This window comes from Monopterus albus, unplaced genomic scaffold (assembly GCF_001952655.1).
Source record: "Monopterus albus unplaced genomic scaffold, M_albus_1.0 scaffold115.1, whole genome shotgun sequence".
NCBI classification, from domain to species: domain Eukaryota; kingdom Metazoa; phylum Chordata; class Actinopteri; order Synbranchiformes; family Synbranchidae; genus Monopterus; species Monopterus albus.
Genome location: NW_018127995.1, coordinates 1,048,589 through 1,070,093, shown reverse-complemented (window position 1 = coordinate 1,070,093; position 21,505 = coordinate 1,048,589). Strand labels below are relative to the sequence as shown.

The 21,505-nt window shown below is 42.8% G+C and overlaps 1 protein-coding gene and 1 long non-coding RNA gene across 2 annotated transcripts in view; both read right to left on the bottom strand.

Annotated features, from left to right (window-relative positions):
* The window catches only part of LOC109966615 (sphingosine-1-phosphate phosphatase 1-like), a 20,443-nt gene extending 13,009 nt beyond the window's left edge, over positions 1 to 7,434 (bottom strand). Inside the window, exon 1 of the mRNA XM_020611570.1 lies at positions 6,541 to 7,434. Within this exon, the coding sequence (XP_020467226.1) occupies positions 6,541 to 7,434 (894 nt within the window). The remainder of the gene's footprint in view (positions 1 to 6,540) is intronic.
* Positions 7,435 to 9,037: 1,603 nt separating this feature from the next.
* Positions 9,038 to 15,592, bottom strand: LOC109966590 (uncharacterized). Its single transcript, XR_002275798.1, has 4 exons — positions 15,298 to 15,592; positions 13,708 to 13,804; positions 12,487 to 12,605; positions 9,038 to 10,835 (listed from the first exon to the last, which is right to left on the bottom strand). It is a non-coding gene; the product is annotated as an uncharacterized LOC109966590 (long non-coding RNA).
* Between the last annotated feature and the right edge of the window lie 5,913 nt (positions 15,593 to 21,505).

The window sequence follows — 21,505 nt, the reverse complement described above, 5'->3', positions numbered from 1 at the left end:
TACAATGCCTCGCAAGAACTTGCACCGATGTGTTGATCCCAGTCACACGTCACCATTTTTCATGAATAACACTAGTTAGGTAGCAGTCTAAGAAGGACTGAGATGCTGCTGCCAGTGTTAGATTCACTCCTTCATCTGGTGTTTCATAATGATTCTTTAATTGGACTGTTTCACAACTTACAGTAGGCTGATGGATAAAGGCATACCTGTACCACATGCTGTGTAGTACTGTTGGCACTGGCTGCTGAGCTCAAGCCTCTTAGTGTTTTACATCACAAATGCCTAAGACTGAGATAAGCTTTGTTTCAGATAATGGCTGCTTATCTGCTGACTACTTGGTGATGTAGATAAACTAACCAGAGTTAAACCTGACCAACATTTATATAGAGGCTGATTTCACAGCATGTGCCTAATGGAAAACTAAAGACAACTGGTACATTCATGCTCAGACTGTACTGTAGGAAACTTTCTAAAACCTATCTAATCTCAGGCTGGAGTTTGGTGTATGAATCATACCAGTGTCCGTGCAGGCCCTGAGAAGGCTGATGATTCAGTGCAACTGCATCCATGTACTTTGTCATGTAACTTGTTTTGTGCTTAATTTATGCTGCATAATTAAAACCAAAAACAATACTCTGCACGGTGGAAAATCCAGTTCCTAACTAACTGAAAAAGGAAACAAGAAAACTCAAGGAGCCAATCGCAGCTGACACAGGTGAGAGGCGGGGTCCTCCCTGGACAGGTCACCGCTGTATCTCAGGGCTGACATGTAGACAAACACACACACACTCTCACACTCTCTCACACACTCACTCCTACGGGCAATTTAGTGTCGCCAGTCAACCTAAGCTGCATGTCACAGGAAGCCCGAGTACCCGGAGAGAACCCACACAGGCACAGGTAGAACATGCAGAACCCACACAGAAAGACCCCAGGTCGGCCGGGACTTGAACCCAGAATCTTGCTATACTTTGTGTTTGAGGTAATTATCAATTGCTAGCATGCTAAACTAAGATGGTGAGTACGATTAAACTACTAAACATCCGCTTGATAACGGTGTCACTGTGAGCATGTTTGCCTTCCTTCCTACCTCATATGACTCAGATGTCATGTTTTATTTCAGACTTGTAACATAAAAAGAAAAAACCATTTGTGTCTACATCACTCTCTTAAAACTTCACTTTTTGTTATAAATCATGACTCAAAACTAACTTGAAACAGTGATTAGTGTATAAGACTTGCAGGCATTTTTTTTTTTATTAGATCCAGGCGGAAAGAAGTGTCTTATCCAAGACCAAAACACATTTGTTCAACGACTGCTCCACAAATGTGGCACTGCAGCAGACACTACACTCCCACAGGTGTCTCTCTAACCACTGGGCTTCACTTTAAAATGTCAATTATAAACTCTGAGACCGCTTTCTAAAATGAGGTCAGTGCAGAGAGAGGTTTGGTCGGGAACAGTCATCTTGTGTGTGTGGATTAGCTGCGAAGCCCGGTCAGAGGCAGCAGCTGGATAAGCTGAGCTCAGTGTTGTGTTTGGGAAAAAATTGGCTGAGAGTGTGAGGTAGGGGGACTGATGAGGGGCTGAGGAAGCCATGTTGTAAAGTCATTCAAACAGCGTCCTCTGTCCACCCATCTACAGACAGTGCATGTGTCGTGGGTCTCACAGCAGTGTTTGCACTCTTGCGCTGGCCTCTGACCACAGTGCCTCGTGCAAACTTTTACAAAACATGTTGTGTTTTTTCTGTGGCTTGTGGTTCTCTGCACACTGCTTATTGACTGGCAGCCTCAGTGTAGGATTTGCTGTGTGCTCTCTCATGTGACATATACTCTACATGCACAAACACACACTGTCACCCAGAGCACGCAGTTGTGAATATTGTTCTTATGGTGGAACTCCATAACACCACAGCAAACGACAGAGCTCTGACCTACTTATACATAACCCACTGGGACAGGGGATTCAATCTGGTCACTACAACCTGCAACTTCACACACATGCAGCTCAGGTTTCTATGGTGGAAACTCAGTCAAGTGATCTCCCCAGAAAATATCCAGAAACCCTGTATGATTGCATTTAAAGACTGCACACATGACCCCAGCGCTACAACTAACAATGGCAATTATTTCTCCATTTTATTTTCCTTTTTGCTCCATAAGACATGAGAGAGCCCAAAGTGACATCTTCGAATCTCCTTTTGCCGACCAAGAGTCCAAAACTCAAAGATATTCTGTTCACTGTACTTTAAGATAAGAACCAGTTCCTCACACTGGACAAGCTGGAACCCGAGATGCACCAATCGACCGGCAGAGACTGGAAATCACCGGTTTTCAATGTGATTGGTCTTGACCAGTGACCCGCAGATTGAGCTGAGATTTCCGAAACCGTATCAATCAGATTTGGAAAAACAACAGTTCATGTCGCGTGCACAGTGACACATCACGTGCACCTCAAGCGAGGCTCACGCTCATGTCTGTACCGGAGCGATGTTGACTCCTGCATCAGAATGCACCAGTAGATACCTTAGGTTGACACTGGTCTAGAAGTTGAATGAACTGAAACACACTGAGAGTCGCAGTGAGGAAACACTCTGCTGTTAAACTCATTCATGCTTCCAGGAAAAGCAACAGTGTTCCCACCTAATGTTCCTGCTGGAGGAAGGAAGTCTCACAAAGCCTGTTTACCATAATGTCTTCTGTTATGGCCTGACCTGACAACAAAGTGAGAATTTATATCACACAATGTGCCAAAATTCATTCAGAAATGCATTATTACTCTTGTCTGATTTTTCAATAGAGCAACTGTATTTCTGTCTTTTTCCTCTGCTCTCCATCACTCTCTACTTTTCCCAGTCCTCTCCTCTTACTGTATCTCCCTCTCCAGCCCTGTTCGCCCTTTAGCCTCTTTCCTTCTGTCCTTCCCTTTCCTGTATTGATCCCCTCTCCTTTCAGGGCACCTCACCAATTCTCTCCTCTGTGCCTTCTCCAGTCCTCTAGTCTCATCTTGTCAGATCTCCTCTCATCTCCCATCCAGTCTAACATTTCTTACAAATTCCTAACCCCTCTCCTCCTTTCCTCTCCTTGAACAGCTCTTCTCTGTACCTCATCCTCTCCCTTATTCCCCTCCTATGATTACCTTCCACAGACACATCTGGCTCGAGTTACTGTCTGAGCTGGAGGAGGGTGGTGGGAGGAAGACTGTCTCAGAGCAGCCCATCCAAATCCAAACATTACTGTTTGCAACCAAAGGCAGGGAGCCGGAAAGCTCACAGAGAGGCTACGGCAAGCAGCAAGGGAGATAAAGGACAAATCCTTTACCCCTCCTGCAGGCCCTTACATGCTCCTCTGGGCAGTGGGATGAACAGTATTCTCCGTCTCCACCACCCTGACACTTTGTCTGCTTTGTAAAGACGACCTCAGCTGGATTATGTCGCTTTTACACGTGTTCAGTCAAACAAAAATCATTCTCTCATTCAGTATTTATTGATGTCATCTAAGACTCGACCAGAGGATAATATAGTATATTTTGCAAGTTTGTTGTAAGTAACAAATCACTAATTGGTTAGGAGGCTAACAGCAACAACAGCAGCATAGTGTTTAATATTTTAGTATTATTTAGTCATATTTACAGCATATCAAGTCAAAAGGCTGTAGTCCAGAAAGTATTCTGCGATTACGTCAAGTTAAGAGCCATGAGGTTTGTGATTTGAGTCATACTCATGTGACTTTTGTCCACAAAATCTGAACAATGAACAGCTTCATTAGTAAAACTACACCGTCCACTGCTTGGTTTAAAAAAGGAATTTACACAAAACATCCTGGGAAAAATGAATATGTGGCCTATTTTGGTAAGGATGGATGTTAAATCATGATCTTCTCATGATATTCATTCATCTGAACATCTGAAAAAAGATGTTTTATTTGGCACAAAGAGAAAACTGCTCGTCATCTCTCTAGACAGCAGAAATGACCTATTGCTCTTAAGGAATGATCAGACTGAAGGAGACTGATGACAACGAGCCAAAATATGAAGCTGGTCAGGGAGAGGAACTAATGGACGGCACAGATGGATGACAAATTAAAGGGAAATCCAGAATAAAAAACATGCAAGGGTCACCAAATAATCTGCTGATCATTTTCTAAATTGATTTATATTTTTCCACAGAAAGTCAGAAATGTGGGGAAAACAGGCCTGGTGTGACTTTCCAGAGTTTATGGTGGTGTCCAGCCAACAAATGCAAGGAGATTCAGTTTATAATCATCAAATCATAAGAAAGTGAAATGGAAGAAGAAAAGCAGAAATGAGGAAGTGTAACTCAGACACGAGTTAAGTCGACTGGCTGCAGGCGGCAGCACTTATTCAAATCCCAGTTAAGACAAAACTGAAGAAATGTGAGAGAGGACAGTGTCTTATCTGGTGTCCAGCAGTGGAAAAGAGCTCATTTTGTTCAAAGTGTCTGGAAACATCACCCTAACAGTGTTTTCAAATTCAGGTTGACAAGACCTTTTGTGACAGTAAGGAGAGAGGGGAGAGATACCCACACTAATTTAGTCCTATCTCAGAGTCTCACACTTCAAAGTCAGGGGCTGGATCTGTGCCTGGCAGACCGACAGCAGATAACAGCATCGTAAAGCAATCCCACCTCCACTCTCGCCTGCTCTGATTCACACAGCACAACACAGGGATCCCATGCATTTTACACTTCAAGATTTCCTTTTTCCACCCAAAGCACTGTAACACACCAAGTACCTTTTTGGAAAACAAGACAGAATTATGGGTCTGAATCAGCAGCTAAATTTGTGGTATCTGCTTAAGAAGAAGTGGTGATGACTACAGGGGGGTCTCAATGGGCAACACTGGCCTACAAGTGCAGATAAACATTGCTTCAGTCCAACCAGCAAGAAACACAGACACGTACACGTGCACCATTGTCCACATTAATGCTCAGGTCTGATCTGACTGTTCTGACAGCGCTCGCACAGTCAGAGGTCGGAGAGGAATTGGGTCTAGGAACACATATGCAGGTGGCCCAGATCTGGTCTGAGGACACCTGGTCTGGTCTGTTCACACCACTGTGGACACATCAGGTCTGAGGTGCTGGGAGGGTCAAATAAAATCTGATTCCAGCCACTTCAGTTATAATGTCAATGTAGCACAAGACTGAAACCAACAAATATTCACATTTGGGAAGCTGCAAGAGGTGAATTTCTGTTTTCAGTTGGTTCAGTCTCTGTATTTTTATTTCTACTCTGCTGCATAGAGAGGATTAGCCTCATGGGACAGTCAGTTAGGCTGTTGTGTTGTTGTATCCACAATGAGATTTCACTGTACAGTAAGAAGAGTCAACAGATGTGTCCATCCAGCGACCCTGTGTCCCCTACCTAGCTGCTCATTAACTACAGAGCTTCAGAAGACAGACTTCAGAGAGCAAAGTTTCAGGGACCTTGGCACATTTTCCAGTGATGTTGCAATAAGGTAAGGGGGCAGATGATTACATTACATAGGCTGTTATGTAAAGTGCGGGATCATATATTTGACCCCATATCAGTGACTATGAGCAAAGCAGTAAAAGCCAAGTTCGGTAAAGGTTTACAGAGCTGTATATCTATTGTTCATGTACACTCTCGTTTTACTGCCACACGTCTCTGGTCTAATGCAAATGGAACCAAATGGACCCAAGTGTACACACCATCAGTACTGATCACGGGGCTAGAGCGAAAAGTGAGAACTTGAGTGAGTGAGTATTTAATATGAATAAAGTTTTTTACTTTCAGAAAGCAGTGTTCAGAGGCTACATACATATCAGGCCATAAATCAAGTTTTCATAGCTGAATGAAAAAGAACTGCTTCTCATTCCATCACAACAAACAATGGCCATCACAGTGGACTCCTGTCATACAGTACATCATTCAAACATTGTTCCATTCGTTTCCTTTGTAACTGACCGTTCTGCTTTATACTGACAGGTGTTTCTATTATTTTGGACAGCAAAAGGTCAGCAGCGGATGCATGTTTACTTCTGACTATCAACAATTTCACTGTGCTTCTTGGGACAGGGCAAAGTTCCTGAGTCAAGTTTCACCACACTGCTTATTGTTTGCTCTGCTCTCAAGTGAATCTTAAGGATTTGCTTTCCTTTTTTAGATCCACACTGGCTTCTACCTGGCTAGTCTCTCCAGAGAAATGATAGCCTATCATAAAGAGTATCTTATTAAACAACAACATAAGGTAACAATAACCATAATTGGCCTATTCAAGGCATAATAAACAGCAGAGACTTAACGTCTCTAACTCGGCTAAGTTAAGGAAGGTTGCTGCTTTCTGACGATGCTCTGAAAATAACTTCACTAACCTAAAATGTGCAGGACAGATGTTTGATAAAAAGGGTAGAACTACGGTCAAGTGGAACTTCTACTGGGAGCCCCACGGGCAAACACCACAAGAGGAACTTTAGTGCAAATGAAGAGGAAGCGGGCCCTGAGCACTTCTCCTCCTGCACGTTTCCACCAGTGTGTATCACCAGGCATGTACTTTACCTCCCACCGGCCGTAGGTCATGAAGAACAGGGAGAAGGGGATGGCCGTGCCCGACATGGCGTGAGTGGACGGCATGCTATACTCCGAGTTGTAGAACACCTCCACTTTGACCAGCCGGGACCAGCCGATCACGTCCTTGGTGCACTGTCCGAGATACATGACCCAGACCCAGACCATGATCAGCCTCCTGCCTATGAAGGCGTCCACGTTCCATATAACGAATGGGAAGAAGGTGATGTAGAAGAACTCGTTGCCCAGTTCGGTCCCTAAAGTGAAGAGGTAGTACAAGAACCGGTTCTCGATCAGAAACTCCTGCCCGACGTCGCCGGTGAGCGAGTTTTTGCGGAGGGGTTTTACCGTACCGATCTGTGGAGCACCCGGGACTTCACAGCCCTTTTCTGGTTCCCTCTCCTCCGACTCCGTTCGCCCTGAAAGGTCCGGACCGGCATCGCCACGACCGGCCTGACCCGTGGCTGCAGCCCCAGGGAGTCTGCGCCCTCCGGCCTTTTCCCCGCCGCGGTTCACGGCGGCCACCACTGCCCCGTTCAGGGTTGAATCTCCACTTCCCTCCCGCTGGGTTTTCACAGTGTTAGACTCGGCAATCCTCTTCCGAACCCCCACTGCTGTCATTAGTACTTCATCCCCTTCTTCAGCTCCAATGGCGGCCAAGTTTTCATTTTCATTTTCCCCGGTGATGTGATGATGACAAGCCCCGTTATTGTGCGAGCAAGTCCGGTCCGCCTCCTTGCTGCTCCCGTTAGTGTTGGAAGGACTAGCAGCACAGACGGTCCTCGAAAACATCTCGCGGACCCCACACATTTGCTGAAAGCGGGAGACAAGGTGGGGGTCTTGGAGATAGCGGAACAGCTCCATGAAACGGTTCGTTTTCTCCATGCTTAATCCGGTTTAACCACCCCGACACTACCGAGAGAAGCCACACGCACCCCGCTACTTTGGATGCTAGCTGTCCGGCTAACGTTAGCCAGCTAATCCACGCATAATGACGAAGTGCCGCTCAGAACTGAACGTTTATAAAGTATAACAAGTTCAAAAAAGACAATGTTCTGTTTTCTGTTAAGGCGATATCGGATCGAACGAACTTAAAGGCTTTTACTGGACACGCTGAGGATGCGCTCAGACTCCCGTTATCAGAGCAGTCTCCTGTGAATGACAGCCCGAGTGAGCGGCCAGGGGAGCCCGCCTTCCCTGGTGCCTTTTAGTGCCGTCGGAAATTGTGCCTCCGATTTTGCACTAATGTAAAACAAAGCAAACGTAAGTTTAAATGATTTACACCTTGAAGCACCTGTCGTTTTTGATTCGATTGAATTTATACGTGTTAATTATGTAAATTTAGGCTATGATTTTGCTTACGGTTTCAGTTTAGTTTTTCTTTAGTTTTTGACAGGTGGGTTATTTTTTTTAGATTAATTGACAGAACCAATTAGTGTTACAGTCTGCACAGGTAACACTGGGTATGGTAGAAATGTCTGAGGTTTAATATGGTTGAAGAAGATGCTCATGTCTCTGTCTCTGTCAGTGTAAGTTAATAAAATAAAATAAAATAAATTCAGAGACATCTTTCACACTATGTGAGCCCATTTTTGACTTTGACTGCAAACTGCAAAAGTCAGATTTACTTCATATTATTGGTAGTGGTGGAATGTACCTAAATACATTTACTCAAGTGTTATACTTACAAATTCGAGGCACTGTTCTTTTCATGCAGCTTTCTACTTCTACTCCATTAGCTTACATTTCAGAGATACACATTTTACTTTTTACTCTTCTTGGTTTATTTGTCAGACATAATTAGTTGACAGATTCAATTTTTGCATACAAAATATAGCCTACACAAAGCTCTAAAGTGATTTCTTATAAATCAAACTGCCAGACATTACAAATATAGTTGATTTGGTTAATCAGTCAATTGACAGAAAATTAATTGGCAGCTATTTTGATCACTGATAAAGTCAATTTTCATGGTTTCAGCTTCTCAGCTGTGAGGATTTTCTGCTTTTCCTTTACATTTTTTAGCCATTTTAATTTATTTTTAATATGTTTGGACTATTAGTTGGATAAAAGAAGCATTGTGAAGGTGTTACTTTATCGCTCAGATCTTGCACCTAAACTTTTGAATATAAAGATAACAGTAAAATGTAAACAAGAATGTAATCACGGTAGATTAAATAATATGTTGTGACAAAGAATGGAGAACATTTAGATAGAAATCGCCAGTATTAGATTGTTTCCATTTGGGTGGATGTTGGATGGGGACATTTGCTTTGGATCTTCTCCATACATTCATGATTTGAATGAAGCGACGACTTGACTCAAGAAGGACTTGAAGGCAACAGGAGTTCCTCCGTACACGTACAATGGACGTGCTCAAGACGTCACGACGCGATGTGACCGCGCTTAGTCTGTAGCCTATTACTTTGTAGGGCAATGTATATACAGTATATTAAAAATACAATTAAATAAGTATATAAATAGGTCTATTAAAATAGTGTGCAAATAGTTAAAATGCGTCTACTACTTGTGTAGCTACACAACGATGCATAAAAGCACACATCTGTCACCTTACATATTTCATCAAAATATTAAGCTGTTGTTTTAAAATAATCTGTAATTTTATTTACTGTAGTAATGTCATATTTTTTATTGTCGTGATTGTTATAAGATCCGTATTTTCCAAACTTCGTAAAACTCTCAGACATAGACTCAAAACACATAGAGTGACACTGAAAAGAGAATTAATTATTGTTGCCATACAGCAGATTAGTCTGTTTTATAAAGCACACATTGTGCCACATTACATAATAAAATATTTTCTGACAATTTCAAAACTCAGTGCGCTGTGCTGTTTTAATCAGGGCTCATAGTAGGAAAATACGTGTCATAACTTTAGAAACATTCTGCTCTCCAATATTCAGCTTTAAAGAAAAAAGAAGCTGAAACTCATTCACAAAAACGATATTTGGTAGCAGAGGAACATTGTGGCTTGGTCTTTTTTTAAAGCAATATAAAGCATAAATGTGTATCCTCTCATCACAGATAATGAATGAACCTTTTCATCAGCATTTTACTGTAATCCCCGTCTTTTCCCCTTAAAGTGGCTCCGTTATATCTCTCTCTCACTTTCACTGTGAGATACGAACACATCAGCTACAAACCAGGGTTTGAAGATTAAGTCCTTTGCCAGCAGAGGGCAGCAAAGTGACGTCAAATGAAACTAACAGCATAGAGAGTGAACACATGACCTCAAATAGCCTAGAGAAAGGCAGTGAAAGCACCTTTCACACAGAATGACAATCATGAGCTCTTGAGATAGCACGACAATTCACACAGTCCAGGGAATGTCATACAGAAAATCTCATAAATCACACAGTAGCGTAAAAACAGAACAGAAGCGTATCAGCACATATTCTCCACGCAAGCCAATGTGCATCAAAACCTGCAGGCTGTAAATCCCTGAATGTGCTCACAGTTCACATGAGCAACAATAACAATAGAAATCAATGACACAACAGCAACAGCTAAAAACATCCTGCCCGCTCAGTCTGTCACATTTGCACAAATAGTAAATGGCAGTGACCCTGCGAACATCAGAGACCCCGTGGACCCTGAGGCTGAAGAATCAGGGTCTCTAAGCTTCTTAAATCCCTCTTTACCTCCTAGCAAGGTGACAAGAGGAGGCGCCATCCTGCCGACGCACAAAACAGAGCCCACAACAGATGTTCCTCAAGGGGTGTTAGTGGTAAACTGAAGGGAAACCACAGCAGGTTTCTTCATGTTGATTGTGAACAAACAGTTCATGTTTGTATATCCCAGCTTTGTGAAAAGAGGCAGTGAGGTCTGCCGAGTCAGCCATTGTCATCCAGGTTGTAGAGAAGGACCTGGTGGTTGGGGGCAAGTCCTGGGCAGGTGCCCAGGCTGTACAGGCATCCGGCTGAGGGCACCAGTCGGTAATGTTGAAGCTCTTCCAGGCCAAACGCTGGAGAGCAGCAGTCCGTCACCAGCACCTTCACCCTCTTCCTGTTCGGGTACATCAGCGTCCGCTGCCCTCTCTCTCCAGTAACCTCCTCTTCTTCTTCTTCATCCTCCTCTTCTTCTACTTCATCATCTTCTTCCTCCTCCTCCTCAGCCTCCAGCTCCTCCTCCTCATGGTGGATCTTCCTCAGCAGGTTGTTGATGAGGACGGAGCGCCGCAGGTAGGCCTCGGGGTCCTCCAGGAACCTGAGCTTCTCCAGGGACAGCTTCAGGATGCAGCTCCGGTCCTCCTGCAGTATCAAGTGCTGCAGGTGACAAACATGAAGGCAGGACATTAGTTTGTGCTTTTACATTTTCACTTGCTTGTTGTATCCAAAGCGGTTTAGAAAAATCACTGTGTATAAAATCATAGCTAATACAAGCAGATAAAGAGGAGACTCAGGGTCAGAGCTACAGCACAAAAAAAACTAAATGATTCATGTACATTTCTTCTGAAGACGTCAGCAATCAGAAAACGTCGGACTGTGATAGCACTTCTGTGTTGAAAGTGACTCTTGAGCCTGATGCTCCAAATTTTATGAGACAACCACAGTTTTCTAGATGTACATGATGTGTGTCAACAGGCAACAATTCAAGAGACATGAGAAGTTCTTTGACTAAAACTAAGGCAGTCTAATCCAACAGTCAGGGAATAAATCCTCCTTCATGAAAGTGATAATGTTCAGTGTTGATTTAACTGTTTTAGAGAGGCGTTAATTGGATTAATTTAGCTAACAGCTCCTAAACCGCTGACTGAGTGTACAAGTAGAGACAGTTTGGAACTGGAAATTACTTTGATACTTGTTAAAAGTCACTTTTCATGCAAATATTTTAATCCTTGTAAATTTATGTTTAATCCTTTTGAAGTCTAGACTATTAGTTGGACAAAACAAGCACTGTGAAGGTGTCACTCTGGGCTCAGGCTCAGTCCAACAGGCATTTTTACAAGCCAAACAATCTGTTGGCTAATTGAAAAAATAATCAGGTGACTAATCCAGAATGGAAATAATCAGCAGATGCAGTCCTATTTAAAATGTCAAAGATTAACTGCAACTCAGTTACAAAAAAAAGATATGTCTTAATGTATGAGTAAAAATCATCTAAAAGTCACAGGGGCCACTTTCTGTATTATCTTTACTTTTAATGTTTTGCACACATTTTCCTGATTATACTTGTATACCTTTAATTACACAGCCCACTGTGCTTTTCCTTGCTTTTTGACTTATCTGCAATGTTACAATGGCGAATTATCATCTTAGACATGACCTAAAATATGATGTATGTTCTAGTATTTCTATGCAATGCAGGACTTGTAATGGACTTGTAAATTTGTACAGTGCTGCATTTTCTTTAAGGCTCTGATTACTTCCTGAACCACAGCCAGCAGGAGAGCCAGCAGTTCCAAGAAGCAAACCTTAGCCAGCAGTGATTTTTGCATTACTAATTCTCTGGTAGAGAGTAGTGAAGCAAGTTTTGTAACCATCACAGTGAATCTTAGCTAAGCTGGAAGCTGTGGTTTAGATTTTACTGTGAAGTGAACCAAACGGTGTCATGTGCATAAAATGAGTGTGGCTATAGCAGCGTCTCTACAGGACTGTTTTGTAAGGCATGTAGTGACAAATGCTGAGGGCATAAGGAGGGACAAATAATAGAGTCAAATGTATGTAATGGGGGAAAAGTACAGATGGAGGCTATGGTGTCGGCAAAAACATAAATCAGAAAAGTGGGTGGAGAAACTGCAGCACACAAAGGAGAAAGGAGGGATGTAAAATAAAGTCCAGAAACACTTGGACATGGCTCAGCAAACAATTCAGATAAGTCATGAGAGCAAATGAAAAGTGCCCTGAAGGTTGGCCTTGGATGTCAAAAGAACAATTTAGACAAGGAAAAGGAAAAAGGAAAAGGACAGGGTCATACTTTTTGAAAATATCCATGGAGGCCTCCATGTAAATCTTCCTCCTCCGCATATTTCCGCTTGAAGTAAGCAACTTTCGACGTCGTTGAATGGTTTGGTCTCTCTCACAGGGACGGGGCTGCTGGAGGCCAGAGGGCAGAGATGAGACTACAGATCTCACAGAGGGAAGGCTGGAAACGTGTTTCAGTACAAAAACACTGGTGTTTGTAAAACCTTCATTATCATTAGCAAATGTGCTGAAGTTTCTGTTTCACACTCTGGAGGACTAAACAGTTTTTTTCCCTTAGCTACGAACAAGAGAGTTTCAAAACACCGGTAGTGAGCTGGGACGAAGTTTGGCAACCAAAAGTGTTTATCTTTAAGGTTGTTTAGGTTTTCAGTCCATTTTCAGCCTGATTCAAGCATCATCTGTAGTGAATATATTTTATAGTTTCCATTTTACATTCAATCAGCTGCAGACTCAGTAAGCAAATGAGTACAAGATAAATTCCTACTTTTGAAAAAGGTCTCTGTGAACCATAAGGTTTCACTGAGGTTACAACACGTCAGGAGACTTTGAACAGGCTGACCCCCATGATGGCAGGACTACACTAGCTAAGTGTGTCTAAAGTAGGTAAAACTCCACCTCCCCCAGCTACAACAGAAACATGCAAATGATGCATCAGCATTAACAAACTAATAACATCAGATATCATATATCGGTCACATGGGCGGAACAACTACTAACACGGTAACATTTATTTTGCTGCTTCATTCATACAGGACTTATATTCGGGATGGAGTAATGTGAAACTGAGGTACTAGCACATGTCCTTAAATTAAGGATGTCACTACGCCTTCACCACTGGTCAAGAAAGAATTTTCACATCTACATTATGAGTGGTCTTCCACTGCCAGTGCCGTCTCAAGCAGCTTCTAAACTGCTACCGCTGTGGTTGAGGTTTGGTGAGGCTGCAGGGAAATTCTGTGGTCACGTGTAAAAAAAATGACAGTGTGGACCGTTGAGTGCACAGTGTCCACAGGTAAAGCCACAGATTTTGATGATGTATCGCTCCACGTCAGCTTCCCTCCTACAAATGTTTTCTGGCTGCAGAACAACATCGTGCTTCCACCTTCCACAGCTTTGTGTCACTGCAGTCCTGCTGTCAGAGACTTGACTTTGGAGCAGCCGTAACGTAGCTGGGGCTGATCAACATGCGGTAACAGACAGTAGCTGTGAGTACCTGCTGCTGACGGTGCACAGCCAGCACTCAGCTCTCTGACTGGACTTTGAATCAGTGCGTCCAAGTCGACCTGAGCCTGCACATCGCCCTCGGACCCCTGCAACAGGAAACAGACCAAGAGGAGGGGGATGAGGAAGGGACAGGAGCCAAACAGGCGAGCGTGCCGGTAGAAACAAATCTGAGATCTGACATGACTTCCAACCTCAGACTAATATTTGATTTTCAGCATAGATTTCTGGATCTCCCTTTAAACAACTCTGCCTCTTGACTTTTGTACCTGACATAAGTTATTTATGTCAAACCTCCTACTTTAATGTAATTAAAGAAGGAAAATTTCAGGTTTTATTTACAACTAATAGCCTGATTTAGAAAAACAACTCCTCCACGCCAGTGAGCTGGAAACCAGAAAACAAGTTAAAAAAAAAAGAAAAGGATCATTTAAATAAAGTAACGTAAAACACATCCATTAAAACAATGAAAAGAATGGTGTGAGAAAAGATCTAAAAATGTTTAAAGATGATTCAAATGAACAAAATACAGCTATTTTATTTTATGAAGCTTTTTGTATGAAGCCTGATTCTAAAGTTTCTTATTTTTATTAATACATCTGAATTTTACTGAATATATTTTCACATTTAAAGCTGTATATTATCCAGATTTGATCCTTTAATGATGTTACACAATGTTGTGTTTATCTGTCATATCTCTGATAAAAACAAAACAAAAAATCTGGTCAAATCAAAAGGAGGAGTGATGAGGGGGTGGTGTGTGTGTGTGTGTGCGTGTGTGTGCGCGTGTGTGTGTGTGTGGGGGGGGTATTTCAAATGCCATAACTCAACCATAAACAGAGTGGGAAGCTTCATCCCTGTGAAACATTCACAAAGCTGCTGCAGTGACTCACTGGGTTTTAACGTCCAACTGCATCTGTGACAGAACCGTGCACGATGATGGAGGAGCGGCAGAGGCTGCGTGGGAAGTGTGTGTGCATGTATGTGTGTGCATTAAACATCTCCTCAGCAGCAATAATTTCACCAAACATTGTGCACAGTAGGACTTTACTTTTCTGTCTTAAAACCACCAAGTTCCTTAAGGTTAAGGTCAAATGTGAAACCTAAACTTATAGTTTTTGCCATAACAGCTTTTTATGAGGTAAGAAAAGTCTGGTTTGAGCTTTGTATCTTTTTTTACACAATTCAAATGATTCCAACCTGCAGAGGAAGGTGTTGTTAATTAAGAATCATTAAAATCTTCATCCTCAACCCATTAAGCAACATTAATTCTTTTGGACTTTATCAAAAATTGTTAATCACATTTGGAGTACAATGACAACATTATTTCTTTACTGCTACTTCTCTGGTTTATCACATTTCCCCCATTTGCATACCATCTCATTCACCCTATTTAACTGGCATTATTGTCTGATTTATCTCGGTTTTAAGGCTGTTTCAATGCATTACCCCACCTTGTGTAAAGCACTTTGAATTGGTGCATTAGCTACAAATAAACGTGCCTTTAACGTCCACATTAGAAACGAATAGCTGCTGTTCTAAAAACAAAACTAACACCAATAAACCCAACAAAGCTTCTTACCTTTAAATGATTCTGTCCCAGCTGAGGCCTCCCGTCCCCACACCGACTCAGCGACGCTCCAGCTCGGCCTGAAGTGCGCGGCTCCCTGGCTCGACTCCCTGGCTCGGCTCCTGCTGACAGCGGTGCAGACAGATCCAGCTCCGGGTTGACACGCTCACCGCTCTGCAGCCGCCTAAAATATCCCCCTTCACGGCAACAAGACACAACACACTCCGCTCCTGCCGCGCCCTCATTGGTCGTCGCGGAGGCAGATGTTTCCTGTTGCTAGGAGACTGAGTAAGCACGGCGATGACGTGCAGCATCACTCCGTATCTTCCGCATCCAAAGCTGTGGTTCTTCTTTTTACCAACACAGAGCCACTGAGCGACGTTTCCCGCATCCAAACTACAAGAGATGCTATTTTAAATAAACCCTAATACAAAATGAGTCAAAGTGTCATAATATCAGCCGCTATTCTGCAAAAACAAATAGACAACAGGCAAGAGACATAAAGCCCCTCCAACTCGTGTTGTTTGTAGTGATTTTACACCACTCTGTGCTCTTCCTTTCTTTTTTTGTAGTTGTTCTGCTGCTCTTTATAATAGTTTTGTGTGTCTTTGCAGTTGTTTGTTAGTTGCAGTTAAAGCTGATGGACCAATTAGTTCAGTGTCTTTGGAACAAGTAGCAGAAAAAGTTTCAAAATGAGATGAATACACTGAGGAAAATTAGACAGAAGGGAACGAGTTAAAGATGATTTGATGCAATACTGTCAATAAACAACAGGCACTGAGATACCCTCAGTCTCTGTAGAAATATTATAATGATATAAAGGAGGAAATACTAATATTAAAGGTAATAATAACAAATAAAGTTAAAAAAACGACTTCTTAAATATTAAATGTAATTCAGTTAACTTGTTTTTAGATTATAGGGATTAATTAAAATGAAATGATTTAATAAAAGGTTTTCTGAGCTATTTTAAAACCAGACATGAGGCAGGTGGCTGTGTGAGACCAAACCTGCCCAGAATGTACCTGCAATGCAAAGCAAACATAGAGGTCAGTTAAACATGGACCTAAACGGCACCTGCTCAACAGCAACATAAACAAACTGCTAATCCACATTTGTAGGCTCAGTCTCAAACCCTGTCATCTGCTGCCGAAGATTACACTCTCACATAAACACAGACACTTTGCCTAATCTCTAATAATCTGCTCCATGCGGTCTCCTTGGCACATTGTGGCCAAAGAATTAAAAGTAGAAATCTCTACCACCAGTCACAAGGAGATCAACTGTGTTCTTGTTGGTAGTTGTGGTTTAAAAGCCTCAGGCTCAGAATGAAGACATCTGAGCAGAGAAAACAGACGGCAGACAGATGATCCCACAGCGGGGAGCTTAGGGGTTTTATTGGCAACAACAAAACTTGGTACAAAAAGTGCACACTGGGTGCCACAGGGGCTCAGCATGCACGGCCCAGACCAGGGCTACGGGGGCTGAGGTCTCACTGATGTCCACTGCTCTCCTACGACTTCACTCCCATATCATAAAGACTTTTTTAAAATCCTGCAACATCTTCTAGTTTTACCTGATGACAATAGGGATGAGCTCAGGTTTATCCCCGACTGTGGACACAGCAGTCAGTGGTAAAAAGTAACTAAGTGCATTTACTCAAGTACCGTACTTAAGTACAATTTTGAGGTATCCATACTTGAGTATTTTTTCCTTTTCTACTACTTTGCACTTCAGATGCAACAGATACTATAATCATAAGACTTTACTGATTCTTGGTGTGAAATCCAGCAGAAGAGAAGGAAGTTAACATTAGCTCCAGCTTTAAACGTGATGTACACAAAACATCATAATATACATTCATGTGAAATGTGCCATTCTGCATAATAAGCACCTTTACTTTGGTACTTTAAGTATATTTTGTTGCTAAAACTTGTACTTTTACTTAAGCAACATTTTGAATGCAGGACATTTTACTTGTATTCTTGTAATGTGGTATTACTACTTTTACTTAAGTAAAGAAACTTGAGTACTTCTTCCACCACTCACAGCAGTTTAACAAAACAAATACATACATGAACAAAAACAAAAAAGGTCCAACTTTCATTGTTTCCAGAGCTTCCAACCCCATCACATGACCTTCAGTAACTCTTTTCACTGAGAAACTACCAAGTGTAGCTGAAAGCTTCAAAAACACAAGGAGTATTTGGAGCTAGCTACACTTCCCAGTGTTTTGTGGTCATACTGGGCATAGCCTGCAGCAAAAAAGCCTGAAATACTAACATGCTCACCCATTTTGGTAGTTGCATGCCCAGTTTGTGTTATGGGAGTCGTGTGACATGCGTCACATGCCGTGATTGTGTGTTGCCCTTCAGTGTTGGTAGATTTTGCCTTTACACAAAGCCAGGCTAGCTGTTTCCAGTCTTTCTGCTAAGCTAGGCTAATTGCCTCCATGTCCATACCTACTGCAGAAATCAGCACATAAGCAAGTAAACATGTCCTCCAAACAGTCCAATTCTTTAAACATCACCACTACTGTATTCATAGCCATAGTCAAAGATAAAATAAACTCTTGTTGACGTGACATCTCTACAGGGCCAAAGTGAATTTACATACATTTTATACAGAGCCTGTAAGACGGTTCACAGGGAAAATGCTAAAACAGTTTCTTTATACCAGTAAAATGCCCTCAAAGAACAAATCATTCATTCAAATGACAGTTTTATGCACTGAATATGCAGTTCCCTACAACTACTAACATGTGAAAAAAGAACTTCTGACAAGTTTAACTTTCTTTTGTTATATTTAGTGTCTTGGCTTTAGTCTTGCTTTCACTGTGTTTCAACACAATCTGCCCTGACTTGGACTCCAGCCCTGGTCCGGGCCTTGACATCAAGGCGCCCGCCCAGGGTCGGCAGGCTGAGTAAGCCCCCTACGCATGCAGTCCTACAGCAGCATTCACAGGGAACAACGAGAAGGCTTCATGCAAACTCGGATCATCTGTTCATCATGGTGGATATGTTTCATCTCAACATGTTACAGGCACTTACAGCTGTATGACATCTGCAGCACAGTCTGATTGCCTCTGGGATCTGAACTGAGCATGCAGATGTGTACCAATAGAAATCCTGGGAAATTTTTAAGAATGCTGAACATTGACTAGTTTAAAAAATATAGAGCAGATATGCTGATTCTGTACAACATGCATAAAATACACCGGTCTGTGCAGTACATACAGGTCATGTCACTATTGGCATCTGAAGCCCGTAGAACAGGAGTGCTGACATCAAATCTTGTGACTCATTTTCCAACAGGAGGTCAAGAGCAGGGCTGACATAACCTCTCATCAGCAAGTAACATCAATAAATAGACTAACACAGCGCTGTGAAAACCAGCCTTGTTGTCTGGGACATGATAGTTGTGACCTGACATTTTTAGGATCTATGCAGGCATCAAGTGCAGATGAACTGTTTCACAGGGTTTTCATTTTAAAACAAATTACAGTCTTGAACCAGCTCACACTGACACTGTAACTAGCTACAAACAGGTGACAAAGGAAAAGCCTGAGTTACTGAGCGGTTTCCTCCAGGATGACAGAGCCCCCCCTCATCCACAGGACACCAGGGGTCCCTGACTGGTCTGATGAGGAGGACCATGATGTGAACCAAACGCTGTGGCCTTCTCAGTCACCAGGTCTCAGCCCAGCTGAACAGCTATGGGAGATGTTGGAGCGACGTGTTAGACGGCGTCTCCACCACCATCATCAAAACACCACGAGGGAACATCTGTTGGAAGAACAGTGTTTATCCCTCATGGAGAGTCGGTGCCACGGTGGAGCTGTTCTGGTGGGACGTGGTGGCCCAGTATCTCATTGGGACTCTCTGTTACGGGCTCTTGTTTGTCATGTCCCTGTAGCTTGTTACATCTACAGTCTGTCAGCTGTCAAAACAGCTCCTTTTGTCTGCTGATGTCTGAAATTAAAGACCCACTGATTAATCATTTCTGAAGAATTTGTGTCAAATCTTCCACGCGCATCACTGTAAATCATAACTGTGCAGCTTTAGAGTTTTGGTCCTGACAGACGTAGCAGCAGGGGCGCGATGAAGGGTCAGCTTTTGTTTTATGATGTGCAAAATGACAAGTACACTAGTAAGATTCACTTTAGACAGCAAGAGAAAATGCTTGACTACAGAACCTGGTGCTGGTTGTTGGTTAGCAGTAACTGATGAGTCTGTCACTGACCTCTGCTTTGTTCTTTGACTCCAGCCAGATAAACGTGATTCAGGAACTCGCATTATGTTTATGTGCAATAATAAATAGATGAACAATTAAAAATACATGTACTCCACATTTGCTGGAGAGCATTAGGGTAGCAGCAGCACTCCTGTTGTTCAGCCACACTTTCATGTCGTCATTCCTGTACACACCTGCAGTTTGAACATGAGACACCTGCAGCTTGTTAACAGATACAGAAGCCATTCAGTTTTGGCCTTCAACGTGTCATTCATGAACTCAAAACCTTGTGTTCAGTCTTCAGTACTGGAAGCTTCCCTGAATCAGTTTCAACATAAATCACCATGTTCTCAGTGAAACAGAGAAGCAGCGCTGACGTGCACTATAGTGGACGAGCACTTGTAAACCTCGTTCATCTGTGAGCTTTGCTTTGAGCGAACCCACGCCAACATTTCACCAAGTGACAAACGCAGAGAGATGGAGGGTGAAGTTGGAGGGGTAATGAAAACCAGTTGTGTCTTAATGGTGTGAAATGTGTGATGACACTAAACATTATGAATCACAAGGGTCAGAAGGTTCAGAGTTGGTCTGCGCATGTGGTCGGTAAACGATGAGATGAAGCTCACTGTGAACCCAAGGGTCCCTCTCTGCACGTTGACCTCTACGAGCGCCTCCTTTCACTCTGGCATTTGATTTTATTATAAAAATGATTATTGCTTCTCTTGCAGTGGCAGATCATGAATCATTTTGTGCAGCCTGATATCTCCAGGAATGGCGCCCAGATTGTATGATTCCACACCCCACGGAGCGTGTCCTTTATGTAGCGAGGACACGGCTAAGGCTTTGAGCGAGTCCACCATCAGGAGACCCCAGTTTTTGCCTAGTCACTCAGACCTGCAGCTGAAGGAGAGCTCTGCTGAGTTTACACCGCCTTCAGGCTCCATTCACCACTACTCATATAACACGCCTGAAAAAGTTTCTACGCAAATTGTTCAATGAATAATAATCAAAACAATATAATAATATTTGTTAGTGCTTTAAGCAGCAAAACCAAACTTGTATTCATGTCTACTGTACTGGGGTGAACATCGCTATAAAACCAAACCTGTGGATCGTTAAATGTCTCTAGGGCTGCGTGGGAAAGGGGCAACGCTGTAATCCAAAGGAATTTGCATGAGCATCACACATTTAGTTTGTTGTGCTGCCAACTGTCATGTCTTTATATGCATCACAGCTCCATTTAGCAGTAATTTCTTGCTTCCTATCAGTTTTCAAACTGAGCTGCAATTTCACACTCAATAAAGAGGCTTTCTTGCTTTCTTGTCACCTGCATGAAGAAAACAAATCCTCAAATAAACCTACCAGTTCTGTGTGTGCACCCCTGAGGGGTTTGCAGCCACAGTATGTGTCTACACACAGATATAATCCCCCCCCTGGGCTCGGCTGCTGCCTTATGACTCAACGATGCTCAGACAGGAAGAGGAAGAGCATTAGCAGCAGCATTACCGTCATCACTCTGTACGGGTCTACAGCTCTAACCACCAATTATCACAGAGAGAGTGTGGAAAAAAAACACACACTTCCAGGGTAAGTCATCGCATGTTACCAACAGCTGCAGTGGGATATTTAAAGCCTCTTTTGAGCTCAGTGTTGATGGGTGCTGAAATGAGATTTGCCCTGTGAATGAGAATGAGTGGAGGCCAAGTAACATGAATGGGGGGGCTCTAATCCTAACAAGGCTAAGAGTCTCCAGCTGCTGCTCTTCCTGTCTGTTGTAGCATGTGTCAGGAGAGTGTGAATGGCTGTGTAGCAGACGCCTTCGTCCTCCACTTGAACCATAAAGCCTTACTTCTACTCGTGTTTGTTGCTTTACTACTTTAGTATTTCTCGGCCATGATCCTTCAGCGACATCAACAGTGATCTTAAGCTGTGATCCCATATTAGCCCATCCATCCACGGGCTTTGCTGCCACGTTCAGAGGTAATCG